At 37.6% G+C, this 14,811-nt stretch overlaps 1 protein-coding gene across 1 annotated transcript in view; it reads left to right on the top strand.

The window, feature by feature from the left end:
* The window catches only part of PLEKHA6 (pleckstrin homology domain containing A6), a 129,816-nt gene that overhangs the window by 59,296 nt on the left and 55,709 nt on the right, over nucleotides 1-14,811 (top strand). The window contains 3 exon segments of the mRNA XM_032218571.1: nucleotides 11,970-12,050; nucleotides 12,375-12,480; nucleotides 13,141-13,248. Coding sequence (XP_032074462.1) covers nucleotides 12,388-12,480; nucleotides 13,141-13,248 — 201 coding nt within the window. The 5' untranslated portion in view covers nucleotides 11,970-12,050; nucleotides 12,375-12,387.

Below are 14,811 nucleotides of genomic sequence, written 5' to 3'. Positions count from 1 at the left end.
GCATAATATACTGTGGAAGGTGAATATAAGAAGGAAAGGGACTTCCTTCCTTTAAACTTCCTCAGCCTTGATTGACCTTCCTATTGTGTTTAAATGAGTGACTTGTATGCCACCAGCATAGAAGTAGCAGAACTCTCAGTCTCATCCCTTCCAAAGTCCTGGCTGACAATGTTCAAAATAATGCTGCACCAAGAAGAGTCAGAGAAGGGAGAGACTAAGAAATAAGATAGGTCAGTAGTGAAATATCAGAAGAGACTCAGCTGAAAGAATTTAAAGGGCTGTGAATGGTACTTAAAAGCAAGTCAGAATCTACTCAAGGAATGCATATAAGTTTTTCCCACCTTATAGTTTATAACTGACAAAGTTCACAGAGCCTTAATGTGGCTTTGGCTTAGGTGGATAGTCAGTTGTAGTTAACTCAATAAATCATATTTGAGCAGCATATGGCTGACCACAAGCACTAAGTCTGGATCCCCAAAAGATAAGCTACATCAGTTTTACAGTTAAGCTTGCTGTTGGAGATGCAATTTAGAATGTTGAACATCAACCTGCATGGTTTGGTCTTATCCTAATATTGTAATATTTGGGATTGGTATCAGTAGAACTCTTAATGTGACCGGATCAACTTGTGTGTTGAAGATGCATAGGTAGTCCATATATACTATGAACTACATAAACAAGATATCAACATTTGTGAAATTTTAATGCATCAGGTCAAGCTAAAACTTTTCATAGAAGAGTAGAACATCTACAAGGCTATACGTGGATTGAAACAATGGGTTGCTGGGTGCTGGGTGTCCAGTTTTAAATAAGCATTTGTTGATTTCTGAATAAAGGCATAACAAAGTAGACTTTCAAGGAGCAGGGTCATTTTTTGATGTTTAGTTTGTTCCAAACATTATCTTATTTAAAATTGTTGTGATTATATTAAAAGTGTTGTAAATATCTATACCCTAGAAAAATTGAGAGGATTGGCAGTGTGTGAGCCTGAAGCTAATTAATATCACAATAAACTAAAGACGACCATTACAGTTATGTTCACATACCAAAATGAACATAAACAATGATTTACAAATCACAATGATCATGTTCCCACAACATGCTCAGGTAAAGCAAATATATCACTTAGGACCTGAAATGGTTGCTTGGTTTGGCAACCATCAAGACAGAATGCTAGGTTTAGCTAAGTGATTTGTAAACTGGTTTACAGTTTAATGTAGTATATGAGCATGGGTATTATTAATAATGGCCTTTATACTATGAATATAATAGATTTATTTTTCAATTACAAATGTAAATATTGCTCTTGCAATTGATGCATGGTTGTTAATATTGCATACATATGCGTTTGCATATATTGGTAAGCCATCATCAATGTGTATGTTTCTGAAGAAGTGAAATTAAAGCCTCATGATACAGGAGTTTCAATTCTGTCTCTCTGGGACACACATTAACAATGAAAATAAAATATCTAATTCTAATTCTCCCTATATTTCTTCTCAACAGCATGTAATCAGAGAGAAAGATTAGCAAGTCAAACTCTGAAGTGTGATGGAGAGGAAATTTCCGAATACCCCACATTTCATTCCTCCACTAGAAGATCTTTGAAATATTCCAATTTCTTTCTTTCTTTCTTTCTTTCTTTCTTTCTTTCTTTCTTTCTTTCTTCCTTCCTTCCTTCCCTCTTTCCGTCCCTCCCACCCTCCTCTTTCTTCCTTCCTTCCCTCCCTCCCCCTCCCCCTCTCTACATTTATATAGCTACCCATGTTACAAGTCAGTCTGTGTGGCAAGCCAATTTTTAACAAAAATGCTATTACAAAAATTAAAAACCACACCAGCAGCTAATGAGAAATAAATATTAATGATCAACATCTTTTACACACTCAGGGTCCAAGGCCCAGACACAAAATCAGATATTTAGGGGCTTGTGAAAGGCCAGCAAAGCCAATCTAATCTTGGGGGGGGGGCTATTCCCAAGGTTGGATACAATGGAGAAAACATTCAACTTTGGGCTTTAACAGCCAGTATTCCTTAGTTAGTTGATGGGATCTGAAAACCATTATCCTGCCCATCCTGCTGTACTGTATCAGATGGTGAGGAACAACAAGGGAAAGATGGTCCTGTAGTAACTTGGTCCCATGCTATGAAAAGCAACCAGCGCTTTCAATTGCACACAAGAAACTAATGCAGTTCTCCAAGTAATGGTTTGCATTATAACCCATTCTGCATCATTAAAGCTTCCAAATGCTCTTCAAGGACGACCCCATATTAGAGTGTATTACAGCAGTCCAGACAAGAGGGCATGAGTGGCAGTAAGTCCAATTTTCTTAATATTGGAAAGAGCCAGTCCTGAAAGCTGTAACAGGAATACTGTATTGGGTTTCTGTTTCCAGAGTTAGAGCCCTGGCAAAAACAACAAGTGGGTCTTATGGGACCTGGGATGCTAATCCAAAAACATCTGGAGGGCTACTAGTATATCATCAGAATTGACAAATCAATTGCAAAAGGCAGCATTACTTGAAATAGCTTTCATCATCAAACAACATCTGCCTATTCCAGGTCCTTGGGAAGGACTTGATAGGTGGATAAAAATGTCAAATCCTGTTTAATGACTATGGCTGACTTATGTAACCAACCATAATTTATTAAATTTATATGTCACTGATTCCCAGTGACTCTACATGTGTGCAATTCTAATTTAAGTATATTCAATATTTGCCTAACAAATTGACATGAAAAAGGTTTAAGTGGGGGAAATGACAACTTGACCAAAAAAGAAAAGAAAAACAGTGAAATAGGACAACCTGAAGAAATTAAATGGGGTAGAGAAAGAGGACAGAGGAATGTATACAAAATTGAAAGAAAAATCTTTTATATAATTGTAAAGATGAAATTTGTATGGAATCTTTCAGCCTTGATGTTCTTGCTTATGGAAGCCCTCTTGGGTATCCTGAAAGTCTTTGTCCCTCCAGGAAATGCCAATGTCTCATTTGTTTCACCTTCAATCTCATAAAAAGCCCTTGTTCCTGGAAGATTGTAGCCAGGTTAAAACACAATTAATCTCCTGCTGCACCTCGTGTGAGTGTGTATTTGTGGACATGGGTGAATATGTGTATATATCAGTGTGTTAGCATTTGGATGTATGCCAGTGTCCATATACCCTTCAACTTTCTCTCCTTGGGAGAATCGAGTTTGGAATATCTCCCCCACCCTCCCTGCCTTTGCCATGCCTGCCGGCTGCTGTGATTGCTGCATGCAAGGCTGAAAGCATTGTTTGAATGATGAGGCTGGACTAGGCTAGATAGACCCTGGTGCCTCAAGAGAGGGAGAGAGCAGCTGCCTCTCCTTCTTTCCATCTCTCTCTCTCTCTCTCTCTCACTCACTCACATACACACCGTCTCTCGCCTGCCAGAAATCAGATCAGAAAAGCAGCGATGAACTGCTTTCTTCCTTGAATTCCAGAGAAACAGAGAAGTTGAAGGAGGCAGAGCTGTAGAAGCACTACATACCTTTGCCAATGCCAGGGTTTCCACTAGGGCTTATTTCCCAATGCCCTAGAGGAACTAGTTATGCTGCGGGAGGACTTCCCTTCCCTTTCACCCACCTTCGAGGGACATGGTTTTAAGTGAGAATTGCAGCTGAGCTTTACCACCATGCTTAAGTTTCGAGCAGATCGTCGCGTCAGGTAGGACTTGCCAAGGGATGCTCTAAAGTGTTGGGGGAAGGGTGGTGGTTCATGGCCTGGCTCTTTCTACTTTTGGGAAGGGGGTGGGGAGTTATATATTTCATATTGTGCTTTTGGGTAACTTCATTTTTGTCAGTGGCTGCTGCATTGCAGTGCTCAGGATAGCAGATGGTTTAACTCAGGAGTTTGTGGAACAGGACCAGGCAAGGCAACTACTTCTAAGGAAACATTTAAGAGATTCAGGGGAAGTTGTCTTTCTTGTGCTAATGCTGAACCCTAAAAACTGAAATGGGGGGGAGAGATTGGAGGGATGCCAGCAAGAGCTGCAGAAACCACACACAACTACAAAGGATGCTGAAGGAAAGAGGAGCAGAGTTTCACAATAAAGGCAGACCTGCTTCTGGCTGAATTGATTAAAGAACTCTTCTGTATAAAGACTGAAATGAAAGCAGATCAGTAACTAAGTACTGTAGAGCCCCAGAGGCAATATCTGTCCATAAATAACAGGATAACTCCAAGAAAGTTAATTTCCTCAGAAGATGAGCAACATAGACTCAGATTGAGTCTTTTTTCCCACCTTAAACTCCTTAAGAAGTAGGGTACAGCTTCAATTGTTATGTTAAAAATAAAAAGGGCAGGCAAATTCACATTGAAGGTATTTTCCAGTGTTGCTAAGAATGGTTTCATTACATGTGAAAGCCCTGGTGCAAAGAAGCAGTAATCTGATACCATGATGACTCTGATTTTTGCTCCAAGGACTTTCTTCTCATTTAAGTTTTAACACTGGAAAAAGTGCAGAGAGAGGGAGAGGAGAGAGAGAGAGAGAAATGGGAAGGTCATGGAAAGTAGGACAAAGGATGAATATGAGTAAATGCAATATTAGATATCATTTAGAGCACTGTGATGCATTGGAGTGAGTTGGATTAAATAGGAGCTTCTGACATTTGGCTGGATGGGGAAGATACTGTTTATAGATACTGTTTTTTGCTCAGATTCTTGTATTGGGTAAACCCACAACATTGATTTGTTATAATAAAAAAAGTTTTACCTGTCTTTCTATGTGAAGCGTTCTCTTAGCTTGATGCATCTCTTCAGCTAGGAAGGGATTTACTTCTATTTCAAATTATATTGTCATCCTTAGAAATATTGTTGTTCATTTTTAATGCTACTGTCTACTTCCAGGTTTCTTACATGAGTTGATAGGAACAAATAAGCAATACAATCTTAGAATTCTGTGGATTTTTTAAAAAGAAAATTCTGCTGAGGCTATTTCATACATTCAGGTTAAATTTCACATAGTTTGGTGATATAGGCTTAACTTAAAACTTTAACATAGTGTTGACCCAATGCACGTTCTCTAGTTAATGTCATTTAAAGTGCTTGGACTATTTCCAGTTGCCACACAAACCTAAAAGTTACACTGATTAACTTATTCAAAAATTGGGCATGGAAAGATAGATAATATGCAAGGTTATATTTGTGAAATTAGTTTGAAAAGTAGCAGAAGTCTAAAAACATATTATTTGTTTTCCTTAGCAAAGCTGCTTGTTGTTTCTTCATCTTCAGTTCTTGAGAGTAAAATGGAGAATACTATCTCCATAAAACTTGGCCTTGGTTCTTATTTGCAGATCTTAATTCTGATGTGGGCATTCTGTCCTGTATTGCAAATATCTTTTAATAATAAGTGAACAGTATATTCCTAAGAAGATGCAAAAATAGATAGATCATATTTAAGATCCTGAAACCCTCCAGAAGATAATAGTTAATTTCAGCACCTCTTTTCCTTTTTACTGAAATCTTTTTCAGCATTATCATTTTCTTATCTGGAATGCAATTTTTGCTAGCATTGATGTGCCTGCCCTAGTGTGCCTCCTCCAACTACTCCAACTCCAGCAGTCTCAGAAAGTTAGAAAGTCATATATGATGTATCTGAAAGTTTCTCTCTTTTAGTGACATATCTGTTACAACTGGCACCATTAAAAACATGTTGAGAAATGAGTTCCTCTTCATATCCAGTTTATGCAAACATATAACCATCTACTTTACATTTTCAAAGGGAACATCAAGTTCTAGCCTTCTATCCACAATATTCTAGGCTTCCATAATTCACCTTTTCTGAAATCGTGAATTCATCTAGAGCTGTTCTCATATAATGGCCCATCCACCTTGATTCTAACATAGCTAAAAACAAGGACAGACACTTTAATGACAAAAGGTTGCAACCATATATGTTTGTCTATTGTTGCTCTCAGATAAGAAATTGATCATAATATTTTTTTTTACATTTTTGACAAAAAATACCTTCATTGGGATGCCTGTTATATTTGGGATGTTTTCTGATGGTTGCTTCCATTAATAACATACAGTTTACGAAGTCAATTTGCCACACACTTGCAAGATCATACGGAGTAGAAAAAGTTAAAATTATAAATAAATTATCTCTCTTTATCCTTTATTATTTTTCAAATGCCACTACAAATAAATATCAAGATGATCCAGAACTAAATTTAAGCTATAGAAGATGAGCACAAAATTGGATTTTGCCAACAGTCAATTTGATTATCTTAAGAAAGCTAGAAAGCATTGCACCTATTTCTGAATTCTGCATGGCAGTGTGGTTTTGCTGAGCATTACTTCAAATTTTCAGTCAGAATGAAATAAACATAGTGTCAATGAAATAAGTAGGCTTTCCAAATATAAATCCTGTAATATGCTTTTTTATTCATGGTGCATGTGCATAGCAGTATTTCAGTTCTTTCAGGCTGAAAAAAGTATAGTCAGAAGTAGTAATAAGAAAGTTACCGTAGTTTTGGGTTCAGCAGGCTGATTGCAGGAGGGAGCTCACTATGATGTCAGTATGGTAAGAAAAGCATCAGGACCCTGGACAGAACCCAGAGATGCTGGCAGTGAAGCTGAAGCCAGCAAGCAGGTAGCACTGGTCAGAAGCCAACTGAAGGTTGACATAATGCTGCAGAAGTGATGTGTGATCTTGGCATTGCCTCTTTACAGCAAACCAGCTAGTTAAAGAGACAGTGACATGTTCCAGCCGTTGTGGAAAGCCTCCTGATGTGAATGCTGGCTAATGTCTCTGGAATAATGGCAAGTCTCCTTTTGGAAAGGGGGTATTTCTAAGATGTCACCTGAGAAATAATCCCAAATTGGATCACAGAGAAGGGTGGCAGCTCATTTCACCAGTCATCAGTGGGTGTGAGGATTTTCTAATGTGTGGGGTGTGAATGAAAGTAATCATCCAGTGAGATTTTTTAAACTCATGATCAGAATGCATTTTTTTCTAGGTTGAGAGCTACATTTAGTCTCTGGCATACTGGAGACTGCACTCTAAACATTCATCAGTCTAATATAAAACCTTTCTTTTCCCATCATGTAATGTACATTCAGTTAGAATCAATTATAGCTAATATGATTACTCTGCTATTTTCATCCCATTTATCTAAGTCCGTGATGGCAAACCTATGGCACCTGTGCCCTCTATGTGGGCACACATGCCATCACCAGCTGGTCTTCAGGTTTCCAGCATGTGCGAAGACCAGTTGGCCGTCGTGCATGCATGCTTTGGAAACCAGAAGAGCAGCTGGAGGGCACGTGCATGTGCACCAGGCAGCTTCTGGTGCTCTGGCACACACATGCATGCATGTTCTGGTTTGGGCACTTGGTGTCGAAAAGGTTTGCCATCACTGATCTAAGTTATCAAGATGAATCTTATTTCTGTCTTCCCAGGTGTTACCTTCAAATTTGATAAAGATTTGGCCCATTTCTATGTGAAATGTTTAATACAAGAAACAGATACAATGAGAACTCTGATGATAATTGAGGACAGTTTTCAGATCTTGTATATCTACTTGTTACATCATCCAATCCACATTTAAATAGCTTACTAATTAAAACATGGTGGGTTAGCTTATGAAATGCTTGCTGAATTCAATATATATTTCATTCAACAGCTTTCCCACAAACTACTAAGGAAATAATTTGATTTAAAGTTGGGGTATAGTCTGTAAAATTTATTTGTGATAAATTATTGGTGATTTCTGATAATTCCTGAACTGTTTTCAAGAAGTTTATATAGTATAGATGGCTTTTTTATAACTTTATTATTTGCTCTATAATTTCTGAGGTATTGGTGCCCAGCTTTTTGGCCCAAACATGAACAATGTTAGACCTTCTCCAGTTATCTGGTTTTTCATTAATTGTCCAAGATTTCTCAAAGACAACACATGGCTTTTGGCGAAGCCATCAGTAAGTTGTTTTATTACCATTGGAACAGTTTGTCTGGCCATGCACATGTAAATCTATTCACAATAAATTAATACCCATATTTCTTTACAATACTTATGTGAATCCAAGCTTCCCAAGCATATCCCAAGAATGAACTAATGTTGGCATCCTTGCCATGATAAAATAAAGTCTTTGGTTTTGAACTGGCTTCGGAAAAGAAGTTGGGATATATTTAAAATAGGGCTAAATATTTGGGTATAAAATTCAGGTGAATGCTAGATGACAGCAATGGATCAGAATTTTTTTGCCTTTTCGTTACCATCTCATAGTGATCTGTGTTTTTACAATTCACAATTGGTAGCCTTGGGCAAAATAACTGTTGTTTCCTTGGAGGTGGAGGGAAAGAAAATATTAAAAGACTTTGCTTGATCTATCTCAGTGCCCCATTCCAATACACAGTTGTATATTTGTTGAAGAAATGCCATCCATTTTCAAAACTCTTCTAATGCAGAAAAGTAAGCCATATAAAAAGCAACTCTGAAAAATCCTGATAAAACAAAGCATAGGTAGGAGAAGGAATGGTATAAACTGGGAGCAGAGTTAAAAGAGGGATCAGCCAAGAATCCCTAGGTAGCCACAAACGAACTAAGTCCAACCTCCCTTGAATTCTGTTGACCCTAATCTAACCCAAAGTAGATGTTAATTATTAGTTGAGAAGATTCTTGTGCATAGGCATGATTAACAAATCAATTTAATTGGACCTGCATGTGTGGACCCAAGGTTTCAAGTATGACAGTATCCTTTTGCTACAATTATGTATTATACAATTATATAACCTCTCAAATTTCTGCTGACTTTGCATTTGCTAATTTGTGGGGGGGGGGGATGAGGAAGTAGTTGATTTTTTAACACTATGTTTAATACAATATATACAAAGGCTGTTTTATAGTAAATGTTCAGGTTTCCCTGAATGCAAAATCATGTTTAATAGGAAAGGGTAAAGACCAAGTATGGAAACTTTGATTTAATTATGGGGAATTTGGTAAATTCTTCAACTTGAGATAGAGAAACTCTCTATAGCAAAAAGCAAGGGCCATTCTTACCTGGCCAGGTTCTTCCCAAACTGCTAAACTAGAGAAAATAAATTAGCACACTCTGAATAAATTGGCCATACTTTTTTTCTGCATCCAAATTCTGTCATTCAGTTCTTATGAACATCCCACAACTCCATTTCTTACAGTTTTGTTTTCACTCGCAAGTATTTAATATTTATTGGAAAGGAAGCCCAGACCAAACTATTTAGACCAGTCTTGATCAACTCATCATTTAATACAGTGCACATCATTCTCACCCAGTATGGTCACTGTACTTTTGTTGTTGTTAGTTGTGAAGTCATGTCTGATCCATCGCAACCTCATGGACAATGTTCCTCCAGGCCTTCCTGTCCTCCACTATCCTCTGGAATCCATTTAAGCTCACACTTACTGCTTAGGCGACTCCATCCAGCCACCTCATTCTCTGTTGTCCCCTTCTTCTTTTGCCCTCAATCTTTCCCAGCATTAGGCTCTTCTCCAGTGAGTCCTTCCTTCTCATTAGGTGGCCAAAGTATCACTGTACTTGGCCAAGTGCAATTTCTGGAGTAGTTTATCTATCTGTTTTGAAAGACTGCCTGTTTTGGAGATCTTCAATGCTCTTTCCATTTAAAAATTCATACCAGACCTTGAGAGAGAATAGACTATATAAAATAAAGAAGTTCTATAAAATTATAAGGAATTTTGCACACCAGGACAAGAAAGCTAGACATTTGCATTAGTGCCATTTATATGCCAGATTGATCATGCTATATGTTCATTTAATCCATGAAATGGGGTTAAAACTGTAATTTGGTCTGTCGCAAGTCATTAAAAACTTGTTTATCTTTTCGTTGATATGGATTTGTCTGTGTCTGTGTGTAGGAAATGACAGCCTGCTTTTTGTAAACGCAAAACTAATAAAGCTCAGCAGGCCAAGAAAACATAATGTATTCTAATTAAAATCTGCATCCGGAAAAGCACATCACAGAGCATGGCTGGCTTGATTTGTTTTGGCTGCTGTAATTTAATAGTTTTGTTTTAGTCAGTATGCCTCAATTGTCAAAGTACAATCTTACATGGAGTAGGTATTGCATTGTAGGGATCTCAACTGGTGCCTTTCTGCACATTATATGGATTTAGGCATTATACTGAAATGGGAATATTCTCAATTGTGCCATTATGGCCTCTGAATTCATTATTTAAAATGTTTCCCAGGTTTTATCAGGACGAAAAGTATTCTATATCTGCCTCTTCAGTGGATTAAGTCAGTGCACATGCTATTATTTACTTCATGTAATATCAGCCTTGTGAGGCAGTCCAGACAAGAAGCACACCCACAACAGTGGTGACATTCAAAAATTTTTACTACCGGTTCTGTGGGTATGGTGTGGCAGGCGTGATATGGCATGGCTTGGTGGGCATGGCAGGAGAAGGACTGTAAAATCTCCATTCCCTCCCCACTCCAGGGGAAGGTTACTGTAAAATCCCCATTTCCTCCTGATCAGCTGGGTCTCAGGAGGCAGAGAATAGATGGGGATGGGACCAGTCAAAGGTGGTATTTAACAGTTCTCTGAACTACTCAAAATTTTTGCTACCAGTTCTCCAGAACTGGTCAGAACCTGCTGAATATCACCTCTGACCCACAAGTATTAACTCTATATTTATTGTAAAGTTCCATTAACAGAAAGTTGCAGGTCTGAAAGTACATCACCCTCTCCCATCTGACCCTTACAGTCCAAGAAATTAGGAAGGGTCCCTTCTGAAAGTTTTGCCGCAACTCCATTCCTTCTGTAGACTCAGCCACCTTTTATTTGATTGGTGCCTACTCTGTGGCTTTTCCTCAAGGTCATTCTCACATACTGTTACAGTTGAAGAAGAGTTTGACATGGTATAACCCAAAATTTCTCCTTATCATTTACATGCTATGGTAATAATTTTAAATTGTTGACTCTATAGAAGATGCCATGAAATGGCCTGACATCTCTCGGCCTGGAATCAGTAGAGCATCAACTTTCTATACTAAAACAGTCAGCTACATACAGCTCCAGAGAAGATGAGAAATGACATATATAAAAGGCACTTAGATCAGGCAGTCCAATTCTCAAAACATTTTCTTGGCAGAAGGCTATTTGAAAATTTTAAAGTATTGTTTTTAGATCTCTGCCAAGAAATGGTGGCCATGATAATCCTTAAGGCGCTATCAAAAACAGGTTGCATGGTTTCTAATGCCTCATTAATGAGCTTGCTTAAAACAGTAACACATGACTGTGTTATTATTCTCCTACAACTTTAATATACTATGGACTCATCATATGAAATGATTATGCTTCTAATTAAATCACAGCAGCTATTTTAAAAAAGCTTTATTATTAGTGGTGATAGATATTTGCATGCAGCCGGCTGGAGCCTGTAAACAACTTTTAGCCTAGGTAAGGCAAAAAAAAATACTGGATGGCAAAGTCATGATTTGTGTCCAAATTGATGTATTATGAGAACAGTTTTCTCTTTCATTACAGCCATCAGCGTAGATGTTGCTTTTGTCAGATCATTATAGCAAATTTTCCACCGAGACTAAAAATTGTAGAAAGTGATGATTATTATTGTGACTGCTTATCTTTTCAAAATTCAGCAGTTTCCTGGAAATGTTTATAGGTACAGTTGTTTTTGATGGATGAAAAGTAGGCTGGAGAATGTAAAATCATTTCAGATAAGAGTAATGGCTAGTACTTGTCTGTAAACTGGATTGGTAATTCTAAATGGGTTGAGGCAGACTAATTTCCATCTCCAAGTTATACTCATAATCAACCTACTATGGAAGCTACAAAAGAGATGTACATACTATGGAAGCTGCAAAAAAGATGCACCTTGAAAAATGCATATTCTATGTTAATTAATTAACAGTCAAAAATATTATATTTACATATAATTCACATCATTAATGCCTTCTCTATTTATCTTTGGTTTTTTTCCCCTAGCCATAATGAAAGACGGAACACTTTCCTTCATCCAGTGACTGGCCAGACCCCAGAAGAAAATAACCACTTTGGATTGCAAAGGTTGGTGGTTTTTAGTGCCTTGCAATATTGGACATAAAATGGAAGTTCATGAAAGAGCATAGAGTATAAAATTTAAGGATGAAAAATACCATATGAAAGACAATAAATAGTCTTAGTTATTCAGAAATTTAGCTCAAGAGAAAAAGGCGCAGGGATTTGTACAAAGGAGATTGGTATTCTGTCTGATTTGATGAATTCCTGGTTTAAGTTAATGTTAAGATCAATACATGGACATATATTTGTAGTATCAAAGTATAAGAAGCAAAGTCAGTTTCTTGGGACTGTTAATAATGTATTTTCCCTCTCCTTCACCTGCAATCCCAGATCGGTCTTTGACATGTCAAGCAAAGCAAGTAGCAAGCGGCCGGCAGCAGTCAGTAGTGAATCCTCCAATCACACAGAGGTGCCACAGGAACGACCAAATGGCAGGGTATGTTTGCTACATTGTGTATTGTGGTCTTGCATATTTTTCTTTTTGTGGCTCTGTTCTGATGGGGTCATCCAAATCTTCTGGCTGTCGAGTTTTCCCATCTGAAAAATAAGGTGCAACTGATTTGCTACTGTGGAATTCAGGGCAATATAGAACAAAGTTCTTCAAAGTTTAAAATCACGTTCTGGTTATTTCACTTCATAGTGTCCAAGGAGAATTAGTTGATACTGGAATATCTTAGCATAAATGGCATATGTGTAAAAATTCTACCTCACAAAAATTAGGCATCTTTTTTATGCCAAATGTCATAGACAGCATGTGCCCAAGATTATGATTTTAATCCATATTTAGTCATGCTTAAAAATTGACCCATTTGGTACTCAGTTAGGCTTAGGTTAATCATGTCTTATTGCTTTCAGTGTGTCTGTTCTAATAATTATTTATACCCACAGAGTTCCAAAGGGGTCTAAGTGGTTCATAAAAATATAAATCAACTAAAAAGTCAAATTAAAACTAATATAAAGGCTACAACAAGAATATAACAAGAATAAATTATGCAGAAACTCTAACCATCAGACTTAATATAATTAAGCAGGATTTCATTGTAATTACCTACTGCTTGTTTTGCCATCCCAAACCTTTCTGTTTTATTTTCCAAAGGCATCATCACGTACTTCCAGGAAAGGAATTGCTTTTGGAAAACGTTCTAATTCCATGAAGAGGAATCCCAGTGCTGCGGTGACCAAGAATGGTTGGCTCTTCAAGCAGGTAAGCCACCTGTCCTTCATTACATCAGAAGACACTCATAGCCCCTAAGCTGCAAGTACATTTTGAAGGTCCTCAAACCAATTCCTGATTCTGTTGGTAAATTAGATCCCACAGTTTAATGCTGAAATTCTTTCAGAAAATGTTCCATACCCACCCACCCACCCACAATTAAATAGTTATTTGGGGACTTCTGGGTTCTTTTCTGGACTGCTCAATTTGACAACACAGCCATGATCACTAAACATCTTTGGCCCTACCAAACATGACTTTCATCCACTAAAACAAATGATATTTGGTGTGCTAAAGGTTGCTCATCTTTGCATAAGCTTCTCCTATTTTCTCTCTAACATCACAGTTCAGCCTTCCTGCTTCAGGACAGTCAAGGAAGTGCTTTTTAACCCACTACTTGGTTTTTCTCATGTTCTTATTGAGAAGAAAATGATTTGAAAGTCCTTGGATTATTTGATCATTCCACCAGTGAGTTCTAGTGCTGCCTTAAGCATGAAAGACAATTGGGATAGTCACTCTTCTCAGCATCACCCACCTCACAAGGTTATTGTTGTGGGGAAAATAGGAGGAGGAAAGATAATTATGTTCACCACCTTGAGTTACCTATGAAATAATAAAGGCAGGGGTAGAAAGAAAAGAAAGAAAGAAAGAAAGAAAGAAAGAAAGATAGATAGATAGATAGATAGATAGATAGATAGATAGATAGATAGATAGATAGATAGATAGATAAAATCAGTCCATTTGGAGTACTGTGCACTATATCATTCTTGGATGAAAAATATTGGGATTGCTATGCAACTGGTCAAGATATCTGCATGACTTCAAATGATTATTTTTGGGACCTAAGGCTCCTCATAGGTATTTCCCTCCCAGTCACACTGGAGGCAAGTCTTAGAGTAGATCTGTTGTTGCTTCCTATGGAAGGGGATAGCTTCATCCCCAGTTTTGCTTCTGTCTTTTTCCAAAGAGCATGTGAGTCAAGGACTCCCTTAAATCTACAATTCTCCTTTTTAATGTTTTTTTAAATTCAATTTTTATTTACTGCAAACATTATCTAATCTTTAAAACTGGATTAAAATATTGTATAAATCCAAAACAAAGAGATTGTTTTCAGAAGTGGCTTTAAGCATACATTTCCTTAATTGATTGGAATATAAAAAGGAGGAAGCACAATCAGATTTGTAAGATTCAGTTATCAGTCAATAATAGTAGTTTTAGTCTGCAGGATCCAGTCTGGGTCAGTCACTGGGACCAGAGATTTAGTCTTCTGAGTTTTCGTACTTGTGCTGGAGCCCATCCTCAGGGAACTTCTTTCTTCCCAAATGGATCAAATCATGCATTGGACTACCCTATGAGATGTAGAATAAAGGTGTCCACAGGACCAATGGGCAGCTAATAAGCTCCTGGGAGACATCTATAGAGTGGGTTCATGGTTCTCCATGTTCTCTTCCATTAAAGCTGAACTTTAATGCTTTGGCCAAAGCATCCTTTCCAGCAAGAGTACTCCCCTCCCCACAATATTTTAGGGATGTCTTCCACCATAGGGTGCCTTGG

The sequence above is a fragment of the Thamnophis elegans genome, chromosome 5, assembly GCF_009769535.1.
Source record: "Thamnophis elegans isolate rThaEle1 chromosome 5, rThaEle1.pri, whole genome shotgun sequence".
NCBI lineage: Eukaryota > Metazoa > Chordata > Lepidosauria > Squamata > Colubridae > Thamnophis > Thamnophis elegans.
The sequence above is the reverse complement of the archived record's forward strand: the minus strand, read 5'-3'. Positions and strand labels throughout refer to the sequence as shown.